This window comes from Nicotiana tomentosiformis, chromosome 9, assembly GCF_000390325.3.
Source record: "Nicotiana tomentosiformis chromosome 9, ASM39032v3, whole genome shotgun sequence".
Classification (NCBI taxonomy): domain Eukaryota; kingdom Viridiplantae; phylum Streptophyta; class Magnoliopsida; order Solanales; family Solanaceae; genus Nicotiana; species Nicotiana tomentosiformis.
In genome coordinates this window covers 2,622,769-2,643,919 of record NC_090820.1, presented here as the reverse complement: position 1 = coordinate 2,643,919, position 21,151 = coordinate 2,622,769, and the positions used below count along the sequence as shown (strand labels likewise).

Sequence of the window (21,151 nt, the reverse complement as noted above, 5' to 3'; positions counted from 1 at the left end):
ATCTTTCAATGGATGCAGGTGGTTCCACAGCACGAGACATTGATCAGTGATAGCAGTGCACCTTCTTCCCATCTGACTTGGTGAGCCCACTTTATTCTGGGGTCATGTATCTTTTGTACCTTGTGTATTCCGTTTGAGGTATAGCCGGGGCCTTGTTGTCGGCATTATCATTGTACTCTTCTTTATCCATAGAGGCTCCGTAGACATAGTGTGGGTTGTGTATTGGTGTTGGGAAAGACAAAATATGTTATGTTGTGGTTATATTACTTGTCCATTTGAGACATTAAAAATTATGAAGCTATTGGAAATGAATTGGTATTGTAGACGTGAACACCATTTTGTCTAATTAATAAAAATATGTATTATCTCCATTCGTAGATGAGTTTGGGTAGAATGAAATCTAATAGGCTTGCTCGTTCGGATTCACTCGGTTGAGCGCCGGTCGCGCTCCTCGGTTTTGGGGCGTGACAAACTTGGTATCAGAGCCTAATGTTTTAAAGTGTCCTAGGATGTCTCGGAGCCGTGTCTAGTAGAGTCATTCTTATCGGTTTGTTGTCGACCACATCTATAAGTTGGAGGCTACTTGGACATTTAGGAATAATACCCTTCTTTGATATTCTGAATCGTGCGATGAAACGGGTTGTGAAGCTGCTCTTCCTCCAACTTGTGCGTTGAGGTTCAAGGTAAGTTTAAATGCTCTTTTGGTTTATTCCAAGTAATGTTGTCATATGACATGGCGAAGGGGTAAAGGCCTGAATATTAAACAGATGGAACATGTATCATTTTGAATGAATATTATGACCATATGAGACAAGTATATAGTACCATGAGCATACTTTATATGAGAAGAGTGCTAGAAGTGATTACCCACCTCCAAAGAGGCTTTGGCGTGATAAATGAGACCTAAGCTTAACTAGTACATATGGATAGTGTGGGAACCATGTATATGATTATAAGATGTAAACATGTTACATAGGCACGTGATATATGAAAGGCATGGCCTGGAGAGTAATGATAAATATGTACGTATTTCACGGGAGATAAGAAGTTATGAAAGGAGAGTCAATTAAACCCACAATGAGAAGACCCTAGCACTATGAATATTATAAAAATTCCAGGAATGTGCGAAGTAGTGTTACACTCCAAAAAGGATATTGACACGAGGGATTTGGATCCCAAGCCTATGTGGCTGAATAAGAGTAGAGAACTTATGAGGTTAATACCATGGGGACTTAAATCTCCCTAATAGTCAATCATATACAGGAGGACTAAAGATGTGAAACATATCTACCTCAAATTGCTAAATTCAAGACTTGTGTCAAAATGTGAATCATTCACCCCCAAGTGGGGGAGGAAGGGCCATAGAGAGGCCACTTAAATACAATGAAACAAGAGTAAGACCATGTAGTTATGATGTTTGGATATTTTTTGAAGACATGTGTAGTATAGAAAAGTGGTAAGGGGTAACGTGATTCTCTGAGAGGGTATGCAAATGATAAACCACTAGTATGAAAATAATGTGAAAGGTTAGGAAATGTAAATTCTTCATACGTGGCAATATACATGACAAGGTCAACGATACTAGAAACTAAGAGTAAGGTTTGAAAAAGGGTTTTATACTTAGTAGAGAGTCAGGGACAATGGAACCCAAGGAAGTACTACATATCAAATGTGAAAGGCTTGCGAGTTCCTAGAATGAGTTAATCACGGATTTGCGATTTAGCTAAAGTTCCAAGTCTTTAAGAAAGACAGAACGAGTGGGAGAGATAAATGTGATGTTATAATAAACCAAGAGTGCATCGGGACTTGATGGAGAGTCTCTTAAGAATCTTACAAGAAAGGAAGCGTTAAGTGATACACGGATGAATTCACTTTCCCACGGATATCCCAACAAGTGTCGAGAGGCGAGCATTATGAATTTCCAACTAAGGGAAAAGACCATGTAACATATGGAAGAACGCATGGTTATTCACTAAATAGAAAGAATGAGGCGAGAAGAATTGGAAAAGAATGAACAAGATGGTTATCGCAAAATAGTTCGTATCAGAATGATGGACTCGCCTAGAGCACACATGTTAATACAAGATATACAGGATCAACTGTAATGCAGTCAACTTAAGTAACACTGAATATCAACTAAAAGATATAGAGGGAGTTCATGTCTACATATTACATTGGAAAGTGAGACTACTGGTGATGAAGTGGTAGTGTGATAAACTCAACAAACCAGGCACAATAATACTACGAGTTCATGGGAGGCAAACACGTGTATGGCATAATAAGGTTGTCAACTATGAATTAAGGGCAAAATGGGATGGGAGTGAATGCTCTAGTCACAAAGGAAATATAGTACCAACATATTGTCTAAACCAAAGGGGAAATGTTCGAAACATATTAAGAGAGGATGAACACTTGTTACGAACCAAACATGTTTAACATGATAGCTCTTACTTTGCAATACCAGGGAACACTATTAGTGACTACAATACTGGAAATAATATGAGTTACTCATCGAGGATGGAATCAGGTGGACTAAGTCCTACACTTATAAGGAAAACAAGAAGGCGTCGTTGAAGAATTTAGGAGGATCTCAAGTTTTAGAAAAGGCCATGTTCGGGCCAATGATTTTTGTTGAAGTAAATATATATATGAAGGGTGTTGATATGTGTTTTGGGAAGTATTTCTCAGTAAAGAGGGATCGTAAGAATGTTCACGAGGGAAGTAGAGTGGTTTCTTAAAATCCTATAAGACTTATAAGGAGAAAAGAGGGTGGCCAAGAAAGGTATGAAAATGATGTTACTTCACATATTGAGGCAATGCTATGCAGGTTGATGTTATCAGGGTGTGCACGCAAGCTAGTAGATGTTATTCATTTGAAACATATGGTCCCATAAGAAAACTGATCTAGTAATGTCTTTTGTTGGGAAATTTGGAAAAACCAAGTTGCAAGTACTAATAAGATTGTAACTGTATCAAGAAAAATTTTGTAGAACTCAATTCCTAGGAGGTCATATGAGAGAGAAATCTGATATAGAAGTTCCACTAATGATGAAATATGCAAGATTATCATTTATGCCTCTAGGCAACTCTATGCCTCATGTGTCGAATCAATGATGTCATCACAATGATTAACAATGTAAGCACTCTTGGTAGTAACCTTTATGTCTCTTAGGATATAACCTCCTGAAATGCCGTGCTCAGTACCTTGATGGAGTTTTGAATAATTTTAGCCAATCTTGAACCTCGTTGTTCATAATTATAGAAACCAATGGGGGTTGAAGGCTCAAACATGTCAAAGAAACATCATCATCCAGTGATCAAATATAATGGATATGAAGTTTTATGGTCATATTCAAGCTAGCACATCTTAGAGTGATTATTGGAGGTCTCCAAAGGTTTAGTTTGGGTGTTTGGCGTAGGGATTTAGAGTTAAGGGAAGTGAACGGGCTATTTTAAAGATTTTCCCTATGAATATATTGGGTGAATTGTTAAGGAAGGTAAAGTATGTGTAGTCACATTAGGTCTTATGAAATCTTGAAGGAAATAGGCCAAACTAAGAGTATGATGTATGAAATATTGAGATTAATGTTGTTGATATATATTGCTATGCTTTGTCGAGTTATGGAAGTGATGTTAGGGTGGTTTTGGTGTTACTCTGGCAGGTGGTTAGGCCCAAATACAAGGGAGACTCTGCCAAAATTTCTGAAAAATAATTTGGGAGTTAGTCAATTTGGGGACTTGAGGTATGTGAGAAAAGAGATAAATTATGTTAAGTGTTTGGTACGGACACTACTCTTCATTCGAGGACGAATGATCCTAAGCAAGGGAGAATGTAAGGCCCCGAAAAAATTTCTAACGATTTAATATTTTAAAGTACGCCAACGGTATTTGGGAATAACGTGTTAGAGTATTAAAGGAGACCCATGGGAGAGAACCACATTATTTCGAAATGAAAAGTATATGTCTAAGGTGTGTTGAAACATACGAAGGTGTTTTGTGAATGGAAAGAATTCATGTGGAACAAGTAGGATACATTAATTGGAAAGGATGTCTCAATTATCATAAGATCCTATTTCAAACATATGCTGATACCACACTATAATGACTTATGAGGTGATCTACCTATCAAATTAAAGCTCTTTGAGTCTAGTTTCTAACGCTTCAAACCGTTCATCATTCGGACTTTCCTACAAGACGTTATGATCAAATACCTAAAGGCTGGCCTGTAGCTCGCGAGGCCAGATGTAATACCAGGCTTTAGCCTGGTGAGGCCAGCCAAAAGCCAGGCTTAACCAGGCTTTAGCGTGGCAAGGCCAGGCCTGTTGCGCGCTAAGACCAGGCTTTAGCCTGGCGAGGCCAGGTCTGTAGCCTGGTCCGGAATTTTGGAGTATCCATTCTTCTATTGTTATAACCCGACCCAACTTCGATAAATAAGACTTGAAGCTCATTTTGGAGCAATAATCTGATATTTTTAGAGAGAAGTGAGAGTGTTCTAGAGAGAGGAAGAAGCTCAAGTGCTTTTTTCATCAAGATTTTGTCCAATCCTTGAAATCCAACAAGAAATCTCTCAAGTTCTTCATCTAAGAGGTAAGGTTCCATACCCTAGTTTTCAATTTCGAATTTGGGTAAAAGATTGTTGATTTGGAGTATGATTCTTAGGTGTGAGAGTATTATTTATACATTCATGTACCAATAAGTTTTATGGGGAGATTGTTGAGCTCAAATGGGTAAAGATTGGGTTGTGAAGTGAAAGAAACCTTGTTGAAGAATCTTGTAACCAATTTGCACACATATTGTTAGATAAAATGCTCAAATAAGCTGAGACCATGAATATCTTCCTAATAATGGTTCAATTTTGTTATGTCTCAAAATAGATTGGGATTGCTAGAATTTCCAGAATGTTGTAGTAATTTAAGGAAAGTTCAAAACAAAGTATGTTGGCTAAACTTTCTCTCTTAGAATAGATATCCATAATATTTCCGTAAGATCAAGTATGATTGGCTCAAGATTCCTAACTTTTATATTTCAAAACTTGTTTATTCCGAATGAGCCTTATGTCGAAATATAGATGTTCAAAGTATGCTTTGCATATTAAAATGTTGTGGCTTGGAGTCTTGTTTTAGATGAGAACTAGTATACTAATTGTGTGAGAAAATCTCAATATTCTCATGACTTGAAATTGCTCATATGTGTACCTAAAAGTTTGGATTGAAAATGTATTATTGTTGATAGCCTATAAAGGTGGTTGGAAATGAAATATGTGAATTGGAATATAAAGTGTGGCCAATGTGCAAGAGTAAAAGTTATACTTATGGCCAATAGTGCCAATGAAATGAAATGATGTGAGAAAGGTTATGAAATGAGTCTCGACTCAAATATTTTAAAATGACTTCGAAAATAAAATTGCCTAAAAGCTTTCGTACTCAAGTCATGCCATAAATGGTTGTTTTAACAAATACAATGCTTTGCGAGTATTTCCAATATGTTTTGCGTTCTTACATATTCGTGAGTGGAAATTGTATATTGCCCTTTGTGGGGGAAAATGTGTCAAGAATAAATGGTGTGTTATTTGCTGATGATTTAAACTTGCGCATCAATTACCAATTGTTTTACTCCACTTCTCGGAAAGAAATCTATGGTGCTTAAAATGGTCATTTCAAATGAACTTAAAGTTGTAATTTCCGGAATATTATATGTATATTGATATTTATGATGATGATATATGAAATGGAAGAAATAAAAGTGTGGAATAACAAATATGGCCACCGAGCCTTGAATAAAGAATATTGTGAATGGCCAAAAGAGCCAAGAAAATATTGTTGTTATTATTGGTTGAAAATACTAGTGGAGATTTATACAATGTGGAAGATGATGAGGTAAATACATTTGTACCTATGTTATTTTTATGAATTATTCCCCTTATTTGGGATGAGATTGATGTGATAAAATTATTCCTCTTAATTGGGATAAAATTGATTGATATAAAATGGTTGATGTCTCGAATAAGACAACCTAGCCGAACGGGTCGTGATCGGACACCATGTCGGACACATGGTGGTGATTGTGCTGAAAATTATAATTAAAATTGAGATTTTGGTTGATGTCTTCAAATAAAATAGCCTAACTGATCGGGTCGTGATCAGACTCTGTGTTAAAGACGGTTGTACTGATATTGAGAGTAATTTTTGTTGATGTCTTCAAATAAGATAGCCTAGTCGATCGGGTCGTGATCGGACTCTGTACTAAATTTACGATGGTGTTGGTATTGATAGTAATTGTGGTTGATTCTCTAATGAGATAGCCTAGCCAATCGGGTCGTGATCGGACTCCGTGCTAAAAGTACGATGGCATTGGTATTGTGAACAATGGTATATCGATACTAAAAATCTCCCAATATGAGATATGGAAATTAATTTGAACATTGTCTTGATCCTAAATTGAGGTTTGATGTTAATTAAGGTTTTCATTGATATCATGATAATATTGTTGTATTATTTGTCATTCTATTGAGAGGGTGTATGCATACTAGTGCTATTTGACAGTACTAACGTCCCTTTTGCCGGGGGCGCTGCATCTTTTAATGGATGCAGGTGGTTCCACAGCAGGAGACATTGATCAGTGATAGCAGTGAACCTTCTTCCCATCTGACTTGGTGAGCCCCACTTTATTCCGGGGTCATGTATCTTTTGTACCTTGTGTATTCCGTTTGAGGTATAGCGGGGGCCTTGTTGTCGGCATTATCATTGTGCTCTTCTTTATCCATAGAGGCTCCGTAGACATAGTGTGAGTTGTGTATTAGTGTTGGGAAAGACAAAATATGTTATGTTGTGGTTATATTACTTGTCCATTTGAGACATTAAAAATGATGAAACTATTGGAAATGAATTGGTATTGTAGACGTGAACACCATTTTGTCTAATTAATAAAAATATGTATTATCTCCATTCGTGGATGAGTTTGGGTAGAATAAAATCTAACAGGCTTGCTCGGTCAGGTTTGCTCGGTTGAGCGCCAGTCGCGCTCCTCGGTTTTGGGGCATGACACGGATAGAGGTCGCAGGTGCGATGCACGTACTACAGAAGCGGTCTTGCAGAAGTGAGCCACTGATCGCAGAAGCGAAAGAGCCGGTAAGGGGAAGGACCGCAGATGCGGTTGTCGAGCCGCAGAAGCGAAAAACCGCTGGGTAGAATGTCTTAAAACGGGGCTCAGCCATTTTTAAGCTCATTTTCTTTATTCTTGGGCGATTTTGGAGATTCTTGAGAGGGGTATTCACCTAGCAACTTGGAGGAAAGTTAATTCTACCTATTGTGAGTTAAATACATAAATTATGAGTAGATTTTAACATGTAAATTGTGAAAATCAAGGGTTTAGTTTAAAAACCTAGGTTTTGATAAAAATGAGATTTTAACCACGAAGATGGTTATGGAATTGAATGAAAATTATATATTTGAGTTCTTAAGGTTATGGGTAACTATTCTCTCCAATAATTTTGGAATTCGGGCATATGGGCCCGGGGTAAATTTTAGGAATTTTATCAATTTGGGTTGGGTAATTAGTTATTAAGTTAAATTTCGAATTGTTGAGCATGTATTAATTAAATTATATAACATTTGGCTAGTTTCGGATTTTTCGGTACCAAATTGAGGCTTTAACGCGAAATCGTGATCGGAAATTTAGCTTTGAGACAAGGTAAGTCTCTTGTCTAACCTTGTAAGAGGGAATCTAACCCATAGGTGTTATAAATAAATAATATATATATATATATATATATATATATATATAGATGGCCCTATGGTCGGTGATGTGGCACTCCCATTCAATAACAAATACCTTTTCTTGCCTCTACGCTTATTTGGTGTTTTAAAAGAGATACTCCTCGCGAATAACAAAAACAAATTCACAATATACAAACCCCTTCTGATGCAACCACTTCTTCCACACCAATTCTCTACTTCCTATTTTCTTTCACTTTTTCTCTACTCTTCCATCTCTTTCACTTCTCTGCACTCCTCCGTCTCTTTCTCTGTACTCCTCCATCTCTTTTGTACCCTTCTCTCCCTTCTTATTTTTACGCCCATGAACTGTTTGAAAAAATGCCGTACTGGCACCCGAAATCTGCAACTACTTCTGTTTGATGAACAGATACCGGTATGTAATTCTTTCAAACTTATTTTTTTACCCATTATGCTAAGCAAATCTAATCTAATCAATGATATATTTGCATACTCTAATTCTATTGAAAGAGCATAATTGGGATTGGGTTCGTGCTTCTGTATGCAACCAATTAATATTTGTGGTCTATGTTGTATGTGCATGAGTATTCTCTTCTATGCGAAGTGAAAATGTGCCGACTGTTCCATTTTATTATTTTTCCCCACTTTCTGTGTGTTGACTCAATAATTCAATCGTTGCACATTAATTAGGAAGTGCGAAAGTCGTTTCAGTTTTGTTGTTGTACGGCAAATATAAGAATAACATACGACCAAAAATAACTCTATGCTTTGAGCCTGTGCGGGGTAGAGATACTGATATACTTGACTAATCTAATTGTATAGGTGTGGACACACAAGGATTGTGAAGACAAAATGCCGTTACTAGATTGAGGTACACTCCAAATAATCTTCGCCACTACAATTTATGCGCAATTCATAACTACGGTTTCTGCACAATCGATAACTACTGCTCTAAACATTGTTGAATACTTTACCATAATTATTGGCTTAATTAATAACTAAAGGTGTTATTTATCTGAAGTATATTATTATCATTTTGGTAACGAAGTTCGACAATGTCTTTCAATGAAGATTATAGTTTACTCATTAAGTTTTTCAATCTACTCTACATTTTTATTTTCTGCTTAAAGTGACATATGCATTTAACATTTCTATAACATTGTAATGATTTGGAGAAAAGATACCTCGGCATTATTTTGATGGACGTGAACTCAATATTACCAAATTTATTATATTATTGCATTTTTGTCGTTATCCAAGTCCTCTTCTTCCCCTCCAAAAGATATGATTTTGGAGTTGAATATGGTAGCCCATCAGTTTCGACCAAACCATGTCTTTTTCCTTTCATTAATGATAGCAATTTCGAATATTAATCTATCTTTTCTCTTTCATGAAAAGTTCTGTAATTAGTGCTGAACCTATGAAAAATTAAGGGTCAACAAAATAATTCTTAAAATTAAAGGCATACTAACGTTCATCATTATCATTGAATAGCAAAGGAGAACCTGAAAAGGAACAGCAAGAGCAAAAAGCCACAATTCGGTTTCACCATGGCTTCTTTAATAGATTTGGAAAAGGTACACCCTTTTTCAATTTTTGTGTTTCATGTTATACACATTGCTCTGATGGTAAGCAACTTTCACTTCCAACTAAGAGGTTGTGAGTTCGAGTCACCCCAAGAGTAAGGTGGGGAGTTCTTGGAGGGAAGGATGTAGGGGGTCTATTGAAAACAGCCTCTCTACCTCATGGTAGGGTTAAGGTCTGCGTACACACTACCATCCCCAGACTCCACTAGTGGGATTATACCGGGTTGTTATTGTTGTATGTTATACACATTGCGCAAATGATACTCTTTTCACTAATTAACATGTTTTGACAATTTGTATATTGGTTTAAGTTGGATTTCTCAGAACTAAGTATATATATATTTGTGCTCGATGAAAAATTGATTTTTGCTAATTAAAATTGCTTGTGAAAGAGTTGAATAATTTAATTTTCGCAAAATCATTATTACTGATAATATATTATTCAAATTCTTCAGTGGTCTCCATTTAGCTTTCATTTGAAATATTTTTTGTCAGGTCAGCGACTAACGTGCCGTATATTATATTTTGTAAACCTTGTAGTATGGTTGATCTGGAACAATGATTGAATTAATGGCATCTTTTACTCCTATAATTTGTTAATCGGACTTTTGTTATGTTTTGTGAAATTGAAGTCACTATTTGTTATTATCTAAAAATAAAGTCACTGTTTGTTTGTTTGTACATCCAGGATGTTATTTGAATTGGAATTCAATTAGTTGACAATCAAGTGGTAACTTAAGAGGGGAAAAGGCTGGTAATTCTTTTTTAAAATCGGTTAACAACTAAAAAGTCTATTTAATCTGAAATTTCTGATCCAAATATCTGCTTCAAATATAATATTCTTTACTCTTTGCTCTCTTTGATATTCTTTAATAGGGAAAATGATGTTGGACTCTTTTTCACAACATGTCGTCACCAAGTTTCCAAGCTTTTGGTCATTTGGCTTCACTTTATTGCAGATTTGATCATAAATTGGAAGAGAATCATTTTTCTGGGTAATTGGACCAAAACATTAACCATTATCATCAGTAGTTGGTAATGTCTTCCTTCTCCACTCTTTCTTTTTAGTAAACTTTTGTATCGAGATCTACTTCTATTTAATTACTCTTTATACTATCGAAGTTCTGCATATGGCTCCATTAGTTTTTATTCTTTTTGGCTGGCAGATGAGGAGAGTTCTGGCTCGCATTTTCTAACTTATGTTTTCCTTTACGGTATCATTATTGGATACTTCTCTTTCACTAGATCATTCTCAGCTTCTGCTGTTCAAGGGCATCTAATTATGATGCCATATAATGCTAAGCTAAATATAACGAGTCAATCTTCAACATTTAATTAGGCTTTTTTGTTTTCCTATGGACCTTTAAAGAATCTTTTCATTTGTTGGCATATAAAGCAACTGATTTAATGTTTGAATTTAATTTTTCAATAAATTTATGCAGTTTATCTCATAATCATGCTGTATAATCCTGGTCCGTAGCTTCCTAAATAGAGAATTTGCACTGAAGTTTATTCCTACTAGAGTTTTTTCCATCTTTTTGTTTTCCTTTATATTTTTTCCACGAGTCTTGCTTTTCCTCGTAGAACTTCATTCTTCATACTACTCAATTGCCTATTCTGCAACATTTCAAAGAAAATTTTGATTATCACTATTCAGCTTATTTATTCTGAATAATTGGGGAATAGTATGGAGTTTATTCTGAAAAATATCCTTGATAATGTCATGATGTCCTGGGGTCATGATTACCATATGTACTAGGTTTGTAATTTTTTGTTCAAAAAAATATGTTAGGTGGCGCAGTTAAATAAATGGATTATTCTGTCTGATTTTGTATGTCATTATGCATGTGGCTAAGAAAAATATCTACTCTGCCATCAGCTGCATTATTCCTTATCTGATACCATTCCCTCTATCACAAGCAGTCCATAAATTAACTATTTATGTTCCTTTTCTTTCTTGAAAAATATTTTGTGACTTTATGGATATAGTATTTGTTCCTAATCCTAAATCATTGAAATGCAGCTCTGCACATATTAGGGGTATATACACATGAGATGAATGAAGAGGATCACAAAAAATCTGAAATGGTTTTGAGTATCTCTTCCATGCATTAATTGTCATTAGGCTACAGGGTATGTGTTCTCATGATCATTCAATTAGAAGTTTTAGCTTCATTTTGATGCCGAAGTGGAGTATTTTTGTGTGCAGGCCTTTTCCGGGGGTACATACCTCCAAAAGTTTTAGTATATTGAAAGTGTTGATGAAGATGTGACTGAGGTTTACCAAGCAAGATGCAAAGAATGCAAATTTAATTTGGAGGAGTTCGATGAATGACTACTAAGTCATATTTCAAATGGAAGTTGAAAGTCATATTGAATGCAACAATGGGATTACAAGATCAACAGTCAAAGAATTGGCTTGGGAAACAATGTTACATGCTTTTATCCTACTTGCTTGGGTAAATATATTTGAAGCACACGTTACTTGGATATTAGTAATGAGGACTACGGATTACTACAAGACTAATATCATATAGAAGGTTTCGGGATGAAACAAAAGGAAATCAAGAGGAATATAGGGAAGATTTATTCTGCTGGAAAATGAGTATTTTCTTTTCTTTCTACACCTTAAAAACTGAAGGTTGTCGTGTGAACATCTGGAATGAGCTATAGCTGGAAAGTATTTAATTCTACATTTAATTTCTTAAATCTCATTCTTAGTGTTCTTTTGATTTTCATTTACAGTCCTCTACATTTGCTTTTATTAAGTTCTGCAGGTACAAATTTATTTTTGAATATAGTGTATCTCTTCTTTTTGTTCTTTCTAGATTTTAAATTGTAGGAATGTTCGTGTATTCATTTACAAACGGTATTTCTTTCTAAAATTTTACACAGAATCAATGCACAACCACGCGAATACTGCAATACTCAATAACTAATGTATACCATTTTCGAGTTTTACAGGCTTTGACTATATAATATTAACTATTTTATTTATATACAATTTTGTTAATATTTTTGGTGATATTGTGAGTTTTGTACCTAACAGGAGGAAAAATTTATATATGTGTATAATGTATGAAAATCGCATCTCTTCTATCTCAATTAAGTTTATAGCAGGATCACATGATATTTTTATTATTTTGCTTAATGACCGCGTGAAGCGCGAAAAAATGCACTAATTGTTTCTAATTGTGGGACCTACGTACGTACGAGGTGACGAGAATCCGTGCGTAGCTACTATTATGCTATTGTCCAGGTAGTCTTAGGACCCAATTCATGAACTATTTGGAATTTTTGCACCATACTTGTAACTTAAAAATGCCTAAATTATATTAGTATTAGTTAGAGAAATTGTGAAAGATCGCTTGTGAAATTCGTATTATTTTGTGTAAAACCTCAATAATGTTTAAGTCAAACGCTTATAAAGTATCCTTCTCTCTTGTGGAGCGGGTCGAACGCCTTGGCAGTAGATAGATGCATCTATGGTTCGTGCCGCTCGATCCTCGGCAGTGTACACATTATTCCGGATTGGGCCGTATGCACTTCCCGAAGTTTGGGTAGTGACACTGAATTAGATAGTTTCCATCTTTAATTGCCACATCCCGAAGTTTGCATTTCGGTCAAATTTCTCAACATAAGTCTTTGTTACTCATATTGGCTACTTAAACTAATCTGGTTAGATCCGGCTCTAATACCAATTTGTTAGGATCGGAAATTCGGGTAGTGCGAAATTTAGCCAAACAAAGTTATAATGACAATAACAAAGACAATGCAAGTTGATAATAATGACAATTTAATCATATAAAAGTGGCACAAAATTTAACGTGGTTCAGTCAAGGTGGGCTACGTCCACAAGCGGAGAGGAGCAATTTTACTACAACAACTGGCACACAAAATAGAGTACAAAATTAGTGATGAAACTCTAATTATACCAAAATATATCCCATGAGAATAACCTCGCTACAATCATTCACAAAGAAAGTGTTCACTCAAAGTGTTTCCCAACACTAACTCTATGGAATATAATAAAACTCTCTATTACAAGAATACTCAAAATGAGTTTCTAATCAAAATATGGGATACTTCAAATGAAGTAAGATGGCCTATATTTATAGGGCAAAGTTTTTGGTCCAAGTAAAGAAAAAGGAATAAAAGAAAATATATTTTTTTCTGTGGCTCCAAGTTTGCTATGGACAAATTTAGGTCATATCTTACATAAACTCTTGTTTTGTTGATCAGTACATGGAGCCGCCACCTAAGGCATAATTATATTCAAAAAATACTAGATGTGTCTTGGATCAAGTTAGTTCAAAGATAGCCGTCGCTAGAGACGGATCCAGCATTGCAACATCGAATTTGTCTGAACTTAATATTTTCGCATAAAATTTTACTAAAATTGTAAGAAATATTAAATATGAACTCATAATTTCAAGGCACCTAAATTATATCCTTTGTCTCATTTTTCAAGAATCAATATCCTGCTTTTGAGCCTACATCTCCCTTCTGTTGTCACATTATTCAATCTTACAACATCTCTCCTAGTTTGGTCTAGGAATCATTGGAGCTGGAACGGACCTTTAGAAGATCACAGTTTTAAGTCTTAATAAATGTCACAAAAGCTAAACAAATTTTTTCCAGTGGTCTAAATCTATAAATAGAGTTATCCAATATTTGTACGAGTAAAAAATTAGTTGAGAAATACACAATCTGACCAAGGCACCTCCATTATTCCAAAAATAAAGTGACTTTGTCTACAAACAGACTCATGAATTTATTGTTCTAACCATCATAAGGTCACAAGTACTATTGTTTGAAACAGGAAAAACTCTCTAAAACAGGAAATACTCAACTCAACACTAGTTACATACTCTCGGTCACAGCGCGTAATACAGCAAAAACCAGCTCAACTCAACTGATTATGCGATTGCATCGTTAAGTAGTCTTCCATGCTGAAAGAGGTGGAGTTTCCGAATTTTTGTAAGTACCCATACCAGGAATGTACCTATCGCCCTGGACTGCATTAGCTGAAGCAATGGATTCAAGTTCCGCCATATCTTCTGACGTTAACTTGATGGACAGGGCTTCAATGTTCTGGTTCAAGTTTTCAATCTTAGTAGTGCCGGGGATGGGACACACGCCGTTTCCTTGGTGATGCACCCAGGCCAAGGCTAGTTGAGACGGGGTGCATCCCTTCCTGACTGCCATTTCACAAATCCTCTCATACAAGTTCTTGTTATTCTCAAGATTCTCGGCCTGGAACCTTGGTAGATGCTGCAAAATTGAAGATCTATTCAAGTCAAATGAGGAAATGCCTACATTATTTTAAATTGATTTAGGGCGTTGACATATTTATAGAACATACCCCAACATAGACAATATTTCTCAGGAATAAGAGGAAAAACAATTAGTACTAATGATCACCATGAAGGAGAGCAGTGGATATTGATTTTGAAATGGCAACATATGTTGCGCCAGAACTTTGTACACAATGTATGAAGAAGTTTACCATGCAGGGTTGGGCATAAAAGTCACAAGAACATGTTAATCAAGAAAAACAATCCTTTCGTCCAACGAGCACGTATGTAAAAATTAAGCGTGTCTGAGATATGAAATTCCCCAAGTAAAATGCTACAAAGCATGACGTGAAAACTTCTTAACAGGTAGAATGGCCTTCAATCATGTTGGTTCGCCTACTCATCCACAAACATGTATTTTTCGACCTAAGGGTACATCATATATCTGCATGAATAAGCTCCCTTGTCAGGAAGCAAGTTCCTTTTAGATGGTCTACGTACAGCTTGTCATTATAAGGCACTAACGTAAAGTTCATTCAACAGTAGTAGCCGTAGCCACATATACGATTCTCAATCAACAAGGTCAAAATGTAATATATGTAGCCGTTGGCAGAAATCATCTTCAGTGGCCCAGGTATTAACTAACTACTTCATGGGAAAGGAGAGCGATGAAATACACGATATTGGTAGCAGAAACATCAGATGTCAGCTATGTTACACTACATTGGTCCTTGTACAGGAGGCATTTCATACCAACAAACGAAAGCTTTCATCCTCCGAAAAAAGGAACTTTTGTCCCTAGTGATGCCATCCAGATCAAATAGCTTAGTATTCAAAACCCTTTCTTTCCTCAAATAAGTAAATATACTCGCAATAGAAATACACCACAATTAAGCGTGATATCATTATTCTTGAAATCCAAAACAATAAATAAATTCAAGAAAATCTAATATGTTTGAAATCCAAAACAACAATAATACAAAAGCAAACCTTTCGGTAGTCTTCATTTGACATATCCTCGAGCAACTTTGGACCTGATGACAAAAAGCCCCGTCCTAGTGGACTGTATGCCACAATCCCAATTCCGAGTTCTCTGGTAGATTAACAGGAAGGCGAATATTAGGATCTCACATAGTTATAGACCGCGCAACAACAACAACAACAACAAACCCAATGAGTTCCCACAAGTGGGGAGTTATAGACTGCTCACAAACACAAAAAACTAATAGAAAGAAGAATATACCTGCAAGTAGGGATTATTTCTTCCTCTACATCTCTAGACCATAGAGACCATTCTAATTGTACTGCTGTTATTGGATGAACTGCATGCGCTCTTCTAATTGTTGATGCTGAAGCCTCGGATAGACCTATATATTTTAGTTTACCCTCTTCAACCAACTTCTTAAGTTCTCCAACCTAGTAAATCAGGAACAAGAAATGCTGATAATTAACCATTTGAACCAAGATGTGAAACTGGTTAATCATATAAGAACTTCACTAATTGGTGCAACAGCTGAAAATTTTGCTAGTCTATGCCACAACTCTTAAAACGCTACTTATACATTGATCAGAGGTACTAAGTGCTCATTTTAAGAACTCTAATCAGCTTATCAAAGCTTGCAAATATATGCTAACAGTCGCTATAGTCTGAAAAGGAGTGCAGTTACATCTTGTTTTTTAGCTTTCTGTCTCTGGATGATCATTTCTTTCTATCTCTCTTTTTTTCGTTCCTTTCTTCTCTTTTATCTTTTTTAACAAACAGCCTGAGGAAATTATGTCACTGATTTGGGTTATAAAGGTAATGATGTTACTCCAAGCATATGAAGAGCATGGTTGTAAACTACGAGATTAATTCTGGAAGTGATGATGTAGGTTGATGCAGCACTGGAGCAATAACTATACATAATTGCACCGAAATATTTAGTAAATACAGGTACTGGAATGCTAATGCCAGAAATTTCTATTACAGTGAAGAGCCTTAGTAAATACTAATATTACTGCTACACTGAATATTTTATTTGATTTTAGAAACAACACTACTTCCTCAGTAGCCATCCTTTGAGTAAGATCAAATATTACTTCATTTTTCAGAATAAGTAACCTGCAACGAAAAGGAGTTATAAACGGAAAAAGAGAACTAACCGTGATTTCAATTGGCACGCGTGTATCAACTCGGTGCTGATAGTACAAGTCAATGCAGTCAATATCAAGTCGCTTTAAGCTAGCCTCGCATGCTGCCCTTACATATGCTGGATCTCCATGCACTGCTCTCTTTCCTTCTGCTTTCTTTTCATCTCCTAAAACAATACCAAATTTTGTTGCTAACACAACTCGCTCTCTCGTCCCACCCTTCAAAGCCTACATAGATGCATAATCACCAGAAGTTAAGTAACAATTATTGCAGAAAATTGTATAAAAAGGGTTAAACGTTCTCAGTTGCCTATGCAATGCATGAGTAAAGCCTAAGGTTGTGGTTTAATGGTTAATGAAGTCGGCGCAAACATTAGAAACTATGGTTCAAATCTCTGCGGTGATAAGAAATACACGTGATATTTTCCCATCTGTCTAAGCCTTGGTAGACTGAGTAACTCGATAGCTATGTTGGCAGAAGGTGTCAGGTATCCCTTGAAATAATCAAGGTGTGTTAAAGCTGACCCGAACACCATATCGAGTACAATGGAAATACAAGTTCACGACACTTTTGTTTCTGAACGTGTACCTCATATTAAGAAAATAATATCCAAAACAATAACTATTTGCCGGGAAAGAAGAAGGAAGCTCGAAGACTAGAAGTATCAGGATAAACATCTGAAAATAATTGGCAATGATCTCAAATGTGCAGAACTTTCTACGAGCTGAGGCATACATGGCAAAATGTCAGCAGATTTAGGCAACACGATCGTTTCACACATTTCATTCTTGAGGATGTAGAAAAGCAGATTATAGAGGCTTCTAACAACAAAAGATTCTGATTCCATGAAACATGTTTATTTAATAGGATACAAAAGGTAAAACTATATAATTCTCATATACTTAGAACTCTAGGAGAAAGACAATACAATAATGAGGCTTATTCTATTGTCACATATGAATATAGTTGATTACACAGTGACATGGACTAGAATCCTCCCACTTTCTGATTCTGATGTAACTCTCAATTCATGAATAGAGCCCCAAGTAAAAATGCTCCCCTCGTTTCATTTTATGTAACTTAGTTTGACTACGCAATAGTTTACAAAAGTAAGAAAGACTTTTGAATAGTGTGTATCAAACGAAAAATGTGCATAATGTATCAAAAATGTCATTTGAATCTTGTGGACTAAAACATGTCCTGTCATACCCATAAGGAATGTCATTAAGAGTAAAACGAGAATATTAAAATTAATGATTTATTAAAGTAGCATTCTTTTTAAAGAGGTTTAGAAAGAAGAAAAAAAAGTACGACATGATTGAAACAAAAAGAGTAAGTTTGACATCCTTGAACACTTTTATGACTAGAGCGAGGTCATTTGGCGGATTTGGACCAAGGCAAGAGTGTTCTTGAGGAGTAGTGCTTGCTAGGACCGAGGTGAGTTAAGACTTTGACCCTCAATAAGTGAATTTTTTCCGAGTTGAACGTGCTTGCTAAATGCCACGAGTATGCATATTACATTATTCTAGCATGAATATGATGCTCAAGTAATCATACATCAGGTAAAACATGCAACAAAAAAAGGCATGTAGCAAAACAAAGCATAATAAAGCCTAAGGGGTAGTTTGGTTGGGAAACAAGTTATCCCATGATTAGTTATCCTGGGATTAGTTATCTCTCTCTCCCATGGTGATAAAAACATACTGCAATCCCGCGGATTAGTTATACCACGATTTTATCCCAACCAAACGTGGGATAAACTCATCTCAAATTTAATCCCGGAATTAATTATCCCTTATCCCTCGTACCAAACGAGCCCTAACGTTCTACCCCATTATGGAAAACACACCGTGTCCGCACATATGCGAGGTGATAAATCTTGAAGCTTTTTCTCTTGGATAACCATTTGGATCATCTTGCGCACACCTCAACTATTCTACTATATATACTACTCCGTATCTCCCACAAAAGGTCATTCCCCTTCTGTGAAAATGTTCTTTTTTGACAGCCAAATACAAAAAAAGGTACAATACTTCAAGCATAACGTACAACCATCCTACTAAATAAACTCAGAGAATTATTGAAAAATAAGCATTTGGGGGAAAGGGAAAGAAGCTGAATACTACCTTGCCAAGTAGGATTTCGTTAGTGTGGGGCCCATAGACATCTGAAGTATCAAGAAGAGTGATACCAGAGTTGATAGCATGGTGAATGAGTTGGATCATATCGGGTTCGGGTTTGGGCGGCCCATAAAAAGCGGACATACCCATACAACCAAGTCCTTGCGCTGACACTTCTAGCCCCTGTGAACCCAGTTTAATTCTTGGCACTTTTGTTCCTTCTTTAGCCATTGATGAAGTGATTTAAGTTATTGTCTAACTCTGCAAATATGGTGGGAAAGACAGTAAGTGGTAGGCTTTTATATGAATGAGTGTGAGTTTGCTGCTGGTTGTGTGTTTGACGTCATTGATGATGGGTTTTGATTAGTCCTATGTAAGTACAAGCGTCACTTGCTATAAATATATTTACTTATATTTTTGTGTCCTTATCACAATATTTTTGTTTGTGTCCCCCTAGTCACTTATACCTATGGGTTTGAACTTTGAACCGTGGAATCAGCATTGTGTTTTCATCAAGATAAACTACCTACGTTACATCTACGATACTTTCTGCGTCGAACTGACTTTATCACAATTTATGACACTTACTTTTTAATTTATTTATAAAGAATAATATATTTTAAAATTTATTTTTTATTTTAATCTTACTGGTATTTTATAGTCACGTATCTTTTAGTGGGCGTTTGGAGATAAGAATTGTAAAATTTCCAAAAAAATTAAATTTTTTTCAAGTGAAAATGATATTTAAAAATTAGAGTTCTGTATGGACATGAATATAATTTAAGGTTGTTTTGAAGTTTTGTGAGTGATCTGAGTAAAAATTTTGAAAAACAGCTTTTTTGGAGTTTTCAAAATTTCGAAAAATTTTAAAATTCATCTTCAAGTGAAAATTAAAAATTTTATGGCCAAACACTAATTTCGAAAAAAGTGAATTTTTTTTTAAAAATAAAGTGAATTTTTTTTTTAATGTCCAAACGGACTTTTAATTTATTTTAGATCATAAGTGTCAAATGTATTTTTAAAAACTCCGTATTCATTTTAAAAATAATTGAAACGGGAAAGTAACTTTTTATTTTCTCTATTGGTCTAGGGAGTTCTAAAACAACTTGACTACAGGGGCGGATCTAAAGTAATGAGTATGGATTCCTGAAACTCAGTATCTTTTGCCTAGATCTTATATTTGTATTAAGAAATCTGTTGAACATATAATAATATTGAGATGGGAACCCAGTTAAAAAATGTGTTGTTGGTTATGTGGTAAGATTAAGGGTGGCAAGTGGGCCGGACCCGGTCCTAAGTGGGCTTCGCGGGCCCGATCCTAAGTGGGCCGGTCCTAAGTGGGCCTGTCCTATGCGGTCCGATCCTAAACGGTCCCGGACTTCGCGGGGCCGGGTTAAGTGGGCCGGTCCCGGGCCTAAACGGGCCCAACAGAAACTTTTTATTTTTAATTATTTTTTTTTATAGAAGTTAGAGAAAAAAAATAGTAATAAAGATATATAAGCTATATTCGATTTATATACTATATATACATCTTAAAATATATATATACTATATTATATATACATAGTATACATCTTAAAATATACTATATATACATCTTAAGATATACTATATATATATAGTATAGTATAGTAGATCTTAAGATATATATACATCTTAAGATATTAAGATCTACTATACTATATATATATATATAGTATAGTAGATCTTAAGATATATATATATATCTTAAGATATATAAGCTATATATATATATATATATATATATAGTAAGATGTATATATAGTATATCTTAAGATGTATACTATCGAATATGACTTATAAACTATGTATATATATTATAGTATATATATACATCTTAAGATATATATATATACACACACACACTATATTATATATACATAGTATATTCGATATACTCGATACACACACACACACACACACACACACACACACACATATATATATATATATATATGTATATGTATATATATGTATATGTATATATATACTATATGTATAGCTTAATATATGTATAGCTTAAGATATATAAAAAGACAAAAATATTGTAAAGAGATATTCAAATCAATGCGTTATATTTTTATTATAGCATTAAAAATTATGGTAATATCTTTCTTAGTCTTCCTCCCCCCTATGGAATGAGCACAACAAGGTGCTAATACCACCATTGAGAAGAAAAAGAAACTAATCAAGATGTGCCAAAATACAAGTTACATATTAATTTACATGGTATATCTTACAAATTTCATAAATCCTTCCAGGT

The 21,151-nt window shown here is 35.2% G+C and overlaps 1 protein-coding gene and 1 long non-coding RNA gene across 3 annotated transcripts; one reads left to right on the top strand and one right to left on the bottom strand.

Annotated features, from left to right (window-relative positions):
* Positions 1–7,820: 7,820 nt before the first annotated feature.
* LOC108943019 (uncharacterized) lies at positions 7,821–12,040 on the top strand. 2 transcript variants are annotated; one of them, XR_011411265.1, is made up of 6 exons: positions 7,821–8,148; positions 8,556–8,604; positions 9,228–9,310; positions 10,279–10,354; positions 11,343–11,452; positions 11,529–12,040. It is a non-coding gene; the product is annotated as an uncharacterized lncRNA (long non-coding RNA). The 2 variants fall into 2 exon arrangements; XR_001966930.3 differs by having other exon boundaries at positions 10,196–10,354.
* Positions 12,041–14,030: 1,990 nt separating this feature from the next.
* On the bottom strand, positions 14,031–19,173 carry LOC104121479 (auxin-induced protein PCNT115). Its single transcript, XM_009633489.4, has 5 exons — positions 18,874–19,173; positions 16,759–16,974; positions 15,860–16,032; positions 15,607–15,709; positions 14,031–14,593 (listed from the first exon to the last, which is right to left on the bottom strand). Exons 1-5 carry the CDS (start codon positions 19,096–19,098, stop codon positions 14,255–14,257), a joined length of 1,056 nt encoding a protein of 351 aa, XP_009631784.2. The 5' UTR covers positions 19,099–19,173; the 3' UTR covers positions 14,031–14,254.
* Positions 19,174–21,151: the final 1,978 nt, after the last annotated feature.

Excerpts from the sequence above, each read along its gene's own strand:
- LOC104121479 (XM_009633489.4), bottom strand. The coding sequence starts at position 19,098 with ATGGCTAAAGAAGGAACAAAAGTGCCAAGAATTAAACTGGGTTCACAG. Across the intron at positions 16,975-18,873 it reads ACGAAATCCTACTTGGCAAG|GCTTTGAAGGGTGGGACGAG; the intron begins GTAGTATTCAGC and ends GCATCTATGTAG. Across the intron at positions 14,594-15,606 it reads CAAATGAAGACTACCGAAAG|CATCTACCAAGGTTCCAGGC; the intron begins GTTTGCTTTTGT and ends TCAATTTTGCAG.